At 42.0% G+C, this 14,335-nt stretch overlaps 1 protein-coding gene across 1 annotated transcript in view; it reads right to left on the bottom strand.

Moving 5' to 3' along the window:
* Nucleotides 1-14,335, bottom strand: part of LOC149434043 (CD2-associated protein-like) — a gene marked incomplete at its 5' end in the record, with an annotated part of 117,726 nt that overhangs the window by 27,127 nt on the left and 76,264 nt on the right. Inside the window, 7 exons of the mRNA XM_089664175.1 lie at nucleotides 3,184-3,320; nucleotides 5,860-6,022; nucleotides 6,482-6,544; nucleotides 9,665-9,698; nucleotides 10,754-10,852; nucleotides 10,931-11,025; nucleotides 13,166-13,253. Of these exons, the coding sequence (XP_089520301.1) occupies nucleotides 3,184-3,320; nucleotides 5,860-6,022; nucleotides 6,482-6,544; nucleotides 9,665-9,698; nucleotides 10,754-10,852; nucleotides 10,931-11,025; nucleotides 13,166-13,253 (679 nt within the window). The remainder of the gene's footprint in view (nucleotides 1-3,183; nucleotides 3,321-5,859; nucleotides 6,023-6,481; nucleotides 6,545-9,664; nucleotides 9,699-10,753; nucleotides 10,853-10,930; nucleotides 11,026-13,165; nucleotides 13,254-14,335) is intronic.

The following is a 14,335-nucleotide window of genomic DNA, read 5'->3' as shown; positions in this document are numbered from 1 at the left end:
GCCTCTGCGGTTTTTAGTTTTTGCATTATAAACAAAAAATAGACCAACAATTTTGAAAAAAACAAACATACTTTTTGATTTTTTGCTATAAAACCTATTCAGTAAAAAAAAAAAATCTAATTTTGTCATAAATTTAGGCCAAAATGTATTCTGCTCAATATCTTTGCTAAAAAGAAAAATCCCAATACATGTAAATGAATTGGTTTACATGAAAGTTATAACGTCTACAAATTGCGGTGTATATATTGGAATTTTTCTTTTTAATTTTTTGTTATACTAGTAATGGCGGCGATCAGCGACTTATAGTGGGACTGCGGCAGGCATTCTGACACTGGGTGGGAACTGCCACTGACATCCCCAGTGACACTAATAAGGTGATCAGTGCTAATAAAAAGCACTGACACTGTACTGACACTGGGCAGGTATGGGTTAACATCTGAGGCGATCAAAGGGTTAACTGTGTGCTGTGTTTTATAATGTGTGCTGTGTATGGTTTACTAGGGAAACATACAGCTGTGCAGAGAAAAACACAGCAGTATGTTACTGCTGGCAGGAGAGAGATCTGTGTTTACACACAGACCTCTCCTCTTTCACGGTTCCTCAGCGATTGTCGGGTGCCCGTGGGGAATCTGGGGCTGGAACTGGGCAGAAAGGGGTTAACATCTGGGGTGATCAAAGGGTTAACTCTTTGCTGTTTTACTATGTTTGCGGTGTGTATTTTACTAGGGAAACATACTGCTGTGTAATGCTCTGCCATGCAGAGCAATACAAAGCAGCAAGTCAGTGCTGACAGGAGAGAGAACTGTGTTGTTTACACACAGACCTCTCCCCTTTCACTGTTCTTCAGCGATTGCCATGTGCGGCGAGGAATTTCTTGCCAGGACCCAGTGATCAAGTTGTAGTCGCCGATGGCGGCGCATGCCCCCTACCTGGAAATGCAAAAGTAAGTGTGTGTGTGTGTGTGTGTGTATTTATTAGGGATGCCCTGAAATTTCAGTGGCCGAAACGTTTCGGCTGAAAAGAAAAAAAAAAAGCACCGATACAGGGGCTGAAAAATCCTGCCCCTCGTCGCTCGGTAGTTCTCATCCTTACCTGAGAAACCATCAATCTCAGCGCTTGGCATAGAGATGAGCAAAGGAAAGATGACCGCAACGCATCTCTATGCCCTTGGGAGGACCAGAGTGATGTCACTTCCCATTCTGTTTTTTTTTTTTTTCTTTTTTTTTTTAAAGCACTAGATCAATGCTTTTTTATTGATCCATGTGGCCATGCCCACATATGTAAACAGTGTTCAAACCACACAAGTGAGGTATCGGCAGGAACGTCAGAGCAAGAACAATAATTTTCGCACTAGACCTCCTCTAACGTTACACTACTAACCTGGAGAAATTTTTAAAGCATCACCCATGGAGATTTTTAAGTACTGCAGTTTCACGCCATTCCACGAGTGTGCGCAATTTTAAAGCGTCACTCGTCGGGTATCTATTTACTCGCCGTAACATCCTCTTTCATATTTTACAAAAAAAATGAGGTATATATATATTTTTTGATCCGTGCAGTTTTTTCCAAAAAATATATATACATTTTTAAAAACTGAGCATTTCGGTCAAGTGCATTTTGAATTTTCGGCACCATAATTTTCATTTCGGTGCAACACACACACACACGTGATTTTTCGCAGCCCTGCCACCCTGTAGCAGTAATTCTGCCACCCTGTAGCAGTAATTCTGCTACAAGGCGGTCGGGAAGCAGTTAAAAACATTGTGATTTCTAGACCAGATTTGTAGCAAAATCAGCAGCTATGAAAATCATTTTAGCTACTTTAGAGCCTGTATAGATGGGCTTGTATTTGCATTGGTACGGTTTGTCTCCCTATACAAATCAATAGAAATACAAAAGCAACTTCAAGCAGGTTAAGGTTGCTTAGGAGGAGACTCAAAGTCACAATGAGGTCAACTGCAGGTCAAAAAAACTGTCATTTTAACTTGTTGTAAACCTTTGAAATGAAAAGTGAACAAAGCACATCCTTATAGTGTTTACATGCCTCAATCCAAAGCACCCAGTGCCATACTAGCCTGTCTCTCCTCCCTTTATCTGCATGAGTCACTTTTGATTATTTATTCAGACAGCAAGCAATCCCAGGCCTTGCCCCTCTCCAGCCCACAGAAGGTGACTGACAGCCTCAGCAGTGCTCTGTTCCCTGAGACAGTATAGAAGGGGTGTGTCCACTTCCTCTACTCAGGTCTCAGATTACAATCAGCCCTCCTCTTTATGCTGTGCACCCCCTGCCTGCTAAAGCTTAGAAATGCTGTGTAAAAATGTGTGATTTGAATGGCTGTAGAAAAGAGATGGCTGCAAACAAACAGGTAAAACGTATGTAGGAGGATTTGCTTCATCTTCATGTATCACCACCTGAGGCCAGTTACTCCACTTGGAATAGGTAAGGGTTTACAACCACTCTAACTGTCACTGCTCTCTGAAGTGTCAAACTTATATCACATGCTGTCTAAATGTACCCTGAAAGCATGCTGCATTCACCCATGGATACAAACCATAAGGATTTTTGGATTAGGTGGGGTTGTCTTTAAGGGGGGGGTGCTTTTAATGCTTGTAGCAACACTGTGTAGCCATTAAAAGTATGAATATTGCCCATAGCAACTAGACTCCTCCCCTCCCCCCTCCCTAATAAAAGTTAAACACTAAAAAGATGAGGTTACTACAAACAAGGCATACACTCTTCTTCTCTACAGTTTTTGAAATTGATAATTACAATGAGTCAGGTAATCATGTAGGAAACAACCAAGTGGTTCAGTTCTACATGAATATCCTCTGTTGTCTTTGTACCAGCTGATGAGACCTTTCCCCACTTTCCAACCCAGTAATACAAACTTGAGACATTTCTTTGCAAATCCCACCTCTGACTATTTTTCTCTGACTAACCAGGAGAGAAAATCACCCACTCACCATCATCCCCCACCTAAAAAAAAAAAAAAAAAAAAAAAAAAGCTTCTGATGGAGCTTTAATTTAACATGTGGATGTTTACAATGAGAGACGAGTCTATTCTTTTGACATACATGTACCTTCAGTGATGAGACAACACTCGGGATACATACATGAGATGTTATGTAGCACGTGAAACACAAAGTTGACATAGTGAGCTCCTCCATAGTAGTCACACTCACCATTCTCTCTGGGGCTTTTCACTAAATTCGGCTCAAGATCTTGAGATTTTGGTCGGCTTAGAATTTGCTCTAAATCCATTCTTGTTTTGCTGAATGGCTCTGGTTCTGACTTTGGTCGAGGGGAGTCCCCGTTTATTCTAAAATATAGCAAGAACATAAAGACATTTATTGACAACACAGAGCTCAAAATTGAAAGAAACCTGTCATGAGAAGTAGACACCTTTTGATGGGTGCTCCTTATTAATATGCTAGTTCCATGTCTGTATAATGTTGTGCCTTCAACTTCAATATTTTGAGTCACTGACCTGGAACAAGGATGCAGGCAAGGACTTACGACTTTCCTGTTCAGGGTCAGCAATCCAGAAAACATTAAAGCCAGGGGTAAGGATAACAGTCAGCTAAAATATTCAAGAGATTGGCAATATATTGAATACAAACACACTAACATCTGTAGGGTTAACCCTCAGTAGGGTGAAATAAATACAGCCATACACAGCTTGATTTCCTCATGTTCAGTTCATTAGCTGAAAGAAAATCAATCCCCCCATCCATGCTAAAATGGAGGAATCTCCGCTGCCAGCAACTGTATTCCGACAAACCCGAATAGTACGATGCAGTCACTGTATGTCCAGTTATTTTCTATGTGGTTCAGTCAATTCCTAAATGAGTTGTCGAGCTGGGTGGTGCAGATCCACTCAAAGCTTTAATTTTGACCAATTCAGCAGCAATTAACCATAATTAAAGTCTATGGAAAAGTGAAGGACAGCGTAAATGGCTTAATCTTGCTCACTTACTTTGTATCTACCACTGCCTCCCCCTGGACAAGTATAAACTCATTGAGCACTACCATAGAGAGCATTTACAAGCGGTTTTCAGATCCTGTCATTAATGGCAGAGAAGATTTCACATACTGTCAGAAAAGGACACTAAAGGTCAAAAAAAAAAAAAACCAAAAAAAAAACCATTATAGTTATACCTGTTTCCTGGGAGAGAGACTACTTGGATCGAGATTGGCCTCAGGTAAGCATTGGGGTGGGGGCGCTGCACACGTGTTTTTTTTTTACCTTCATGTATGAGAAACCTTCAGCCTCTACAACCAAATTTAAGTCCTGGGAGAAAAAGCCCTTTTAGGAAGAGCACGTCATCATCCTACCTGTTATTCCGAGGATGATAAATCTATCATCGCTTACCTAAATCTGACCCATCAGTCTTGGGTTGAGCAGGCCTTTTGGAAAAGATTCAGGTTTCAATCTATTGGAAAGCATGCCTTTTACACATCTGGAGGCATGTGACCTTCCTCTGTGCTTGGAAAAAGTCCAGAGAACTTAAGGCCCCATATATAATTTGGGCTTTCTAGACACAATGTTCCTGTAATATGTCCTTTTCTGGCTTAGGAATTTGAAAAATGTTGTGCTAAGCTGCAATTCGCCAATTTAGGTCTATACATGGAAATATTCACTGTATACATTAATTAATCCTTCAAGGATGGGATGATGAATTATAGCAGCTGTTCTCATTCAGTCACCAAAGTTTACCAATTTTCACTAATACTCAAACTTTCCCAATTATAATAACCTCCCTGGCGGTATGATTATTTTTGCTTTTTTGTGCTGAAAGCGGTACCTTTTTTTGCATGGAAATATGTAGTTTTTTATTGTAGGCCTGTAATTTTTAGGAATAACTCACTGAAATCTGTACGAACAAGAGTCTAGTAAACATCCCGGGTATGATAAAATTTTAAACACGAAATCATAAATTATAATTTCATAAATAATCATAAAAAATAATATAATAATAATAAATTTTATTCAATAATATAATCAAACCAAAAACACTGAAATTTGAAATACAGAGGCAAACTCGCACATCGCTGAGCAAAGTCGCAAAATCGTTTTCAGTGTCTGATGATGAATTTCCCCACAAATCATTATCACTCAATTCTGCAAGTGGTTCGGATTTACTATCGCTGTTCTCTAGCTGGTCTAAAATCGCTTTTGACGTAAAGGGACGCTTTTTGGACGCCATGGACTTTTCTAAGTTTCCAGGCAGAAAGAACAGTCAAAATGCAGGCAGGGGACAGGACAAAGCAGTAGGGACAAATTGTATGTGAAATGCATTGAAACAGCAATGTTTTACTATGTAATAGTCATTTTTTAAAAAAAATGACATTTTTAAAAAATGTCAAATTTGCCACCGGTTCTGGCGCCCGGTGGTCCCGACGTCACAGGGACTGGAACACGGAAGACGGATGCCGGCATCGGCCGGAGGAGATGGCCGGGGACGCTGCAGGAGACACATCGTGGGAGCGAAGGACAAGGTAAGTGCTGCAGGGACTCCCAGAGCAATGCCGCATGGTAAGCCCGAGTGTAGCTCGGGGTTACCGCTTGTGGTACTGAAATTTTACCCCGAGCTACACTCGGGAATACCGCTAAGGAGGTTAAGAGCAAAAATAAATAGTTTGCCCTGAATTGCTATGTAAAGGGAATACTGAGATCTTAGTCATTGGCTCTATATTTAAAATAATACTTGGATAGCACATTTTCCCAGGGCTTATTCTCCAACACAACCGGTCCTAAACAGTATGGTGATCATGACTGAGTAACCAGAATAATGGATAAAGTGGGTTTCTTAGAACAGAGAACATTAGATAGAAAGCCCCTTCACAAACACACTTACTTGGATGGAGGTGTTGAGAAAGCTGGCTTGTCAGGTCGCTTGGGTGGGATGGTTGCTGGTTTGACCAGATTACTATTTGACTTATTTACAAGACTGGGTTTCTTAGGAGGTACCAAAGGTGCAGCTGGTTTGGAAGGCTTAGGCTCAAGAAATGGCTTTTCATCTACAAAAATACAACAAAATGAATGGCAATTGGCTTAGCCAGGAGACCAAGTAACAATGTGAAATTGATTTAAGAAGCTCACAAACAGACTAGAAAAAAAAAAAAAAAGGCAATAGTAGGCATCCTGCGCTATCCACCCTTCAGCAGGACAAGTTTAAAATAGCTGACAGGTTTGTTTAGGGCTCATTCATTCCTTGTCCACTGACCTATATTTTTCTGCACTGGATAAACGCAAGGTGCTTCAAGTGCACAATTGTTTTCTATGTGCCTTGTTCACACCGCCACATTAATGTGTGAAATTAAACCTCAACATGCATAAAAATGTATGCAAATGCTCATTACTGAACATGTTTTCCCAGTGCATTTTTACATGCTGTGGTATGTAAAAGGACCTTTAACGTATTGTGGAGGCGCAGAACAGTACTAAAGAAGGCAAGAAAAAAAAACAAAACAAGTTACCTTTCTCCTCTGATTTGGTGGGAGTGAACTTTTTGTCTCCAAGACGAAGTTCTGGCTTTGGCACTGACAGGAAAAAGAACCATAATTTAAGTATGCAATGCTCAAAAAACTCCTTAAAACTCACTAAGGTGCTTCAAAATGGCATCTTAAAAGGCATTAACTGATCACCTGTATAGTTTGATGGAAATGATTTGTCTTGATACTAAAAAATAAGTTTACCATGCAGTCCACTTGTGTTACACACTCCAATAATTTATGTTACATTAAAGTGTTACTAAACCCAGGACCCTGCATTCACTGTATCTGGTCTCCCCGGACCCTGCATTCACTGTATCTGGTCTCCCCGGACCCTGCATTCACTATATCTGGTCTCCCCGGACCCTGCATTCACTATATCTGGTCTCCCCGGACCCTGCATTCACTATATCTGGTCTCCCCGGACCCTGCATTCACTATATCTGGTCTCCCCGGACCCTGCATTCACTATATCTGGTCTCCCCGGACCCTGCATTCACTATATCTGGTCTCCCCGGACCCTGCATTCACTATATCTGGTCTCCCCGGACCCTGCATTCACTATATCTGGTCTCCCCGGACCCTGCATTCACTATATCTGGTCTCCCCGGACCCTGCATTCACTATATCTGGTCTCCCCGGACCCTGCATTCACTATATCTGGTCTCCCCGGACCCTGCATTCACTATATCTGGTCTCCCCGGACCCTGCATTCACTATATCTGGTCTCCCCGGACCCTGCATTCACTATATCTGGTCTCCCCGGACCCTGCATTCACTATATCTGGTCTCCCCGGACCCTGCATTCACTATATCTGGTCTCCCCGGACCCTGCATTCACTATATCTGGTCTCCCCGGACCCTGCATTCACTATATCTGGTCTCCCCGGACCCTGCATTCACTATATCTGGTCTCCCCGGACCCTGCATTCACTATATCTGGTCTCCCCGGACCCTGCATTCACTATATCTGGTCTCCCCGGACCCTGCATTCACTATATCTGGTCTCCCCGGACCCTGCATTCACTATATCTGGTCTCCCCGGACCCTGCATTCACTATATCTGGTCTCCCCGGACCCTGCATTCACTATATCTGGTCTCCCCGGACCCTGCATTCACTATATCTGGTCTCCCCGGACCCTGCATTCACTATATCTGGTCTCCCCGGACCCTGCATTCACTATATCTGGTCTCCCCGGACCCTGCATTCACTATATCTGGTCTCCCCGGACCCTGCATTCACTATATCTGGTCTCCCCGGACCCTGCATTCACTATATCTGGTCTCCCCGGACCCTGCATTCACTATATCTGGTCTCCCCGGACCCTGCATTCACTATATCTGGTCTCCCCGGACCCTGCATTCACTATATCTGGTCTCCCCGGACCCTGCATTCACTATATCTGGTCTCCCCGGACCCTGCATTCACTATATCTGGTCTCCCCGGACCCTGCATTCACTATATCTGGTCTCCCACAGTACACAGAACTTGGAAATGCAATTATTTTAGTAAATATAAACTGCTAAATACCTTTTCCCATCAGCAGTTAGAGCAATCTTGTGACTTCTATCAGTGTCCAGCAGAGCACTAGTTCTAAAGATTGCAGGAGGAGTTTTCATTCTCCTTAGAATGCCCTATGAGGCTGCATAACCCCTGACCATCTGTCTGGACAGTGCTGATTGACCCTTTGCTGATCACATGCACTCTCCCAAGGGAAAAAACAACAAAAAAACCCCCACCTCGTTAGCAATACACACCAAACTGAGCATGTGCAGCTTGCCCCAAGGCTCTGTTCTATCAGCAGATGAGTCGGGGACAGTAGAAGGGAAGAATCAGAGAAGACAGGATCAAACAGCCTTTTTACAAAATGCCGAGGATTAACCCCATAGGTTCCACAGTAAGTACACCAGGAATGCTTTACTACATATACAAACTGTTTACTGTTGTGGATTTAGTAACAATTTAAGGATGTACTCACACTGCCAGTTTTAGCCATGCCAGAGGTACAGTTTACCCCCTTTGGCTGGTTGTTCTATGTACTGCGAGTGCTCCAAATTGTGTTCGAGAACAGTTAAGCATACCATGCCTGGGACCGCTTGGAAGAGATGGTCTTGGAAACTGTTGACTTGTGGTCTAATACAGTTCGCTTCAGTGTGAGCGCAAACTGTCTGCGTACAGAACTCTGCATATATCACCAGGAATGGAAGCAGGAATCATGGTGGTCTCAGAAAACATAAGAGTGCCCGGGAACAAAGTGGGAGCGCAGACCAGAGAGTGAGAAGGGTGAACAAATGCACCTAGGCAGGGTTCCGATCAACTATGCCCAATGCAAGTACACCCTTAAAGTATATACAGGTCACAGGGACCAGAGCATATTAAAGTAGACTTCATACTTTTGTGTGCATTGTACATGCAATATGGTGAAAATACCTCAACTTCTTAAGGGCCCCCATCATGTGTCACTGCAGCACAATACAGAAACGTGAATACACATACATTGTAGTGACTACATGCCAAAGTCGGGCCAGGTACGTTTTTTGGTGCCTTAAGCTCAGTAGGAGCCCATAAATGTAATAATTTGCTGCAAAACAATGCACATTAAAACACACAAACATACATGTAAAATGGGCCCTGTGGGGTTAGAATTAGGAAGCTTTATAAAAACAAAACAACCAACTTTTGGTACAGTGGAATGTTGGTGGGTGGAATCACCCATCAGATTTATGTATAGGACATTTAGTGGCAAATACTTTCCTACCAGGTTCTCAGCTTTACTAAAGCAGGCTATACATGTAGCAATTCTCAGTCAATTTCAACTACTTTTGAACCACCAGGAAGAACAGCTGTTTGATTGCCAGAAAATACACAATCTACCATGCACAAGTAAAAACTGGGCAAAAATTCGGATGTGTGATTTATAGGAAAAATTCATGACAAAGTCCCTCTTAAGGAAAATGGCCCCTTTGCCACTATCTGGCTGTGTGGATTTACACTACTTGCAATAAAGCTTGTATGACATCAAGAAAAAAAAAGCAGCTTGGTTGGATGATCTGTAAAACTGCCTAGAGTGGTAATATCTTTATGTATGTTTAGTCAAATGTTTTTGCATTCCATGAAGCACTGCAATCAGAGTGTTCAATCTGGCTGTAAGGAAAACAATACCTACCCGTACTTTTCGGAGGTGGAGGCTTCTTTGGCTTCTGTAAGACAACAAACAACAGCTAAGTGGCAGCACGGGCAATCAAATATCACATTCCCCAATAACTAGAAGTACAAAATGTGCATTCTTTGCCACTGTATCAACACCACTAAACAGGAGATTGGCCTTTGACACCCATGGTAATTTGATAAAGCTAAATTGTATGTATATTAGTATAATGGCTGAAGAAGCCAGCATGATGAATAGTGAAACATTACAGAAGTCTAGATAAAATGTGACTACAACCAACTAGACCTGGATAAAAGGAAACCATATCACGCACAATGGGGGAAAGGCTGAGATGAAACCTGCTAGGAAAGTAACTTGAAGATGAAATAAACACAGTAGGAGAGCTATAGTCTTGTCAAAGGCCAGACACAACTCAGCAAGGAACATTACCAGTGAAACAAGGGTTGCTTAAGATGGGGGCTTGGTTTAAAGGATAAGTAAACCTTTAAAAAAAAAAAAAAAAAAAAAAAAAAAACCACGCACATATTTATCAGGTTAAAAAGTGTGCATTTATTATTTCTCTCCAGGAGTCTGCAGAGCATTACACCAGTGAGTAGGAGATCACAGGTGCAATGTCAGGCTCCTGCAGACTCAGTACAGCGGTCTGCCCGTACCTCCCAAATGGGCAGACAGTTACTAAAGAGCAGGAAGAAGCAAACTATGCGGATACTCACTAGCACCTTTGCAGTTCATTGAGAACTACAAGCAGTTAGTCGCAGTGGCAGATGGGACTTGTACTTCATTAATTCACAGGACTCTGAATGAATGACATGGCTATGTGAGCAAAGCCCAGCCCAGCTGCACCATTTTTAAATTTTGACAGTGGGTGAGGAAAGAAGGTTCCCCACCCCCTGTCAGGGGGGTGCTAAATCGGGAGGTGGGGGCAGGTGCACTTTAGTAACATGTTACACCCTAAATATGGGTGTAACAAGTAACTAAAGGTGAACTTATCCTGCTAAGAGAGACCTCTATAAATAAAACTGCGTGTCTTTTTGAAAAATGTATTCTGAATTTCAACAATGAGTAAGAACAAAAAAGCACACTTACTTCCTTTTCTAATTCCTGGATTATAGCAGCAAAGTTGTCAGGAAAAACTCCTTCTTTACCATTGAGTTCTCCTTTCCACCAACCAGGATCGCCAGTATCCTGCAAACAACAAAGGTGATGCTTCAGTTTCCAGAGGTAACACACTTTGGTGGTATGAACTACTGTGAGACCACTTACTTTATTTATTAAGTTGATTATGTCGCCTTCCTTAAAACTAAGCTCATCCTCATTGATTGCATCGTAGGGATACAAGGCTCTGCATATCTCTTTGGCTGTTGGAAAAATGGATGAACAAAACACCAATTTGAGCGGCATGTAATCAGAAACTGAACCTGAATTGTTTAAAAAAAAAAATAAGTGCACCTTTAAGTGTACAGTTTGAATAGGACTCTGCTCTCTGCGGCATTCATCCAAACACAAGCACAAACATTGCAGTTGTCCAGAAAGGTACAGTATTCAGCCTCTCCAGGGCTGGTATCCTCTGTGTTCTCAACCTGCTTTAAACCTGGCACATACATCTGTGTATACCATGCAGGGTTATAGCTGCCTCCATCTTTAGCTCAGGACTTGTACAGCCAAAGTCATTACTCTGTATGGTGATTAAAACGGAACGCAAACGTAAAAGCACATCAGAGAAAATGAGTGTTCCACATGAATGTGCCAAGCCCGGTACAGGGCGGTTATGGTCTATGGCTGGGGGTAGCGCATGTATGCCACCTAAAATATGGCCTGCAAGAAGACTGGAGACTGCAAGATGAAAACATGCCACATCTGATCTGCTTTCCCTCCTGCCCTCCCTTCTTCCTCTCTTGCCCAGACTGTTCTCTCATACCCCTCCCTGCCACTGCCCAAATCCTTATACTCCAACTTTCCATTTATTTATTATTTATTACAGGTACTTGTATAGCGCCGTCAATTTACGCAGGACTTTACATATATATTGTACATTCACATCAGTCCCTAAACCTCAAGGAGTGTACAATCTAAGGTCCATTTACCCACAAACCTATAAAACCCACCCACCTTACCACTGAACACACATACCACTAGCTAGGTTTGAGTGACATCCTTGGATACACTACCTCTAGGGGCCAAGCTCATCCCCTGGCTATGTACTGCTCTAACACCGAGGAGGGGGTGACATCATGATCCACACCTTATCCTTTAAAAAAATGCCTTGCAATTATTGAACAACATGTAAGGCATTCTTACAAATGGCAGCAGTGCCCAGCGAGCGTCTCAGTTTTCAGTATGCAGAAAAAAAAGCCATTCAACACAGGAGCTGGAAGATTGCAGTTACCGTTGTATTAGCTGCCACTGCTACAGTGATTGTCCCCTTCCAAAGCAGCCCCTCAGGTACGAAGTACTTACATCAGATCAATCTGGACCAATGTAATGGGGCAATAAAAAAAAAAATCAAACCTAGACTTCAACTAAAACCAACTAAATCTGCCAGCTCCTAGGTAACCTAAATATCTGTGTCTGCATGTGAGATTTGGGGTGCAATTCACCATGTTAATCAACCTGAGTTGATATTTCAGTTACCCCCTAAAGTTATATTCAGAAAAAATAAAAAAAAGGGTGGAAGATACAAAATTAATTTATATTTTGAATCTTCAGTTTCAGAGTGAAGAGAAAAAGAAAGAACAAAGTATGTGGTAATCAGAAATGTTTTATCCCCGCACTGTCTGTTGAGTTGTGCATCACCTTTGCAGGTTATATCATTAAAGATGAAACTTACAGCAAGACAATGCTGGGAATGTCTGTCATTTGAGATAAAGCTCTGTGTAGACTTCTGGGAAAAGCAGTGAACCAATTACAAGAACAGGGAGCAGATGAAAACTATTCAATGAGGAAGAATGGGAATATGGGGACTCACTGAAGGGATGAAAAATGGACACGCCACGTGTCAGAAACCTGAGATCAGCCTTTGAGATATTAAAGCAGCCAGATTCTTTTTTCCTTTAGGGAATGGGCTCCTCCTTTCTCAGGGCTGTCCCAAGAGTGTGATGCTAACAATGTTGTGCTGAATGCCTAACAATGTTTACAGTGGCTTGAAAGTATATAGAGCCCTGGTGCTTAACCTGTGACTCAAAGGGGCCAAGGATCACATGCTGCCCTTTGGTGTTTGGAGTGCAGCCCATAGACCCCAGCAGTCTGTATTCAGAGCCTTCGGTATTGTAAAAGCAGGGATCGCTAGCAATCATGTATTTTGTCCCTAATCTTACATTCTCCTGCAGCATGGCTCCAATCTCCTATCATAGATTTTGAGATTGGACAATAAATATATAAACCATTAAGCAGTTAAACAGAGGCCTTGTGAAGACTCAACCTTTTAAAAACCAAGAATTAGCCTGAAAATGTGACAGAAAAGGTTCATGAACACAGTGACAGCCACAGAATACGTCCCACCTTTTGGTTTGCCGTCAATTTCTGTTTTTGGTAGATCTGAGATTAGTGTGCGAGATGTTTTTGCTGCTGGTGGTGGAGTAGGTGACGGCTGAAAAACAGATGTAATAGTAAGCTGGGTCTATTCACTATAACATAATGCATGCAGTAAGTACATTACCATGGGTCATTTGCAAATTTTTATGATTGTATAGAAAGTTAACCATTTATTAAAAGCTTATTTTTGAGGTAATTGCAGCATTTTAGTTTATTTATAAATATCACGCTGATGCACCAACAAATAATGCTTGCTTCAGGCTGAGGGTAGGCCTAACTCCAGGTAGGTATAAAGAGCAAACAAATTAACGGAGGTCTGTATTGTGTCATCACGTTTTTTTAAAAAGATGTAAGCATTGCAAGTGCCTGAATTTGGCTTTGTATTAGCTTCTTACAGATCCTATATGGAAGTGCCCACAATGGACAAGGGAAAGGCAGGACAAGGAGCCTGTAAAAATGCTGCAGTGCTCATGTCCTAAAAAGGAACACAGTGATAGGAGAAGAAAGAACAGCTTCTTAACCGGTTTCTCCTTTTCACTTTCCAATTACAAGCTTCTGTTTTGGTTTCAGCTGAGAACAATCAGTTCCCCTACCAAAAAGACCTATATGGTGTGGCAGAGTAGCGCACATCTCAGGAATGGATGGACAAAAATACAAATTCTCTGGAAGGAAAAACCACTCCATATATGTTATATGTATCACATGTATTAAGAGAAAAAAACAAAAAAAAACACTGTCTACAGTTCAGCTTTAGCAGAGTTTATATGAGGTATCTACAGAGCAAAGCAGAAAAAAGGAATTTTGATTTGCCTGTACATTTCTCACCTTGGAGTACAGGACAGAGGGCTGTTGTCACAGACCGTGTCTCATGATCATCTTGCCCTTGTGCAAAATAAGAAATGGCCCCGTACAAGAAAAGGCTGTCAGCACGGAAACAAACCTATAAGATGTAATACCTGTTAGGCTACGTTCACACTAGCTCTGTCAGCAGGCGTCATACAGGTGTTTTGGAAGCGTTTTTAACGCTTCTCAAATGCCTCTGAAAATTCTGCACATGGCAGCACACAGTGCTGTTCACATGGAAGTGTTAGCGTTGCGGAAAAAGTGACGCCTCATGTTGAGTCAGGAGGAGTTGAA

The sequence above is a fragment of the Staurois parvus genome, unplaced genomic scaffold (assembly GCF_062004578.1).
Source record: "Staurois parvus isolate SC_StPar_1 unplaced genomic scaffold, SC_StPar_1.0 ptg001846l, whole genome shotgun sequence".
NCBI classification, from domain to species: domain Eukaryota; kingdom Metazoa; phylum Chordata; class Amphibia; order Anura; family Ranidae; genus Staurois; species Staurois parvus.
This window is presented reverse-complemented; position numbering and strand designations above follow the sequence as displayed.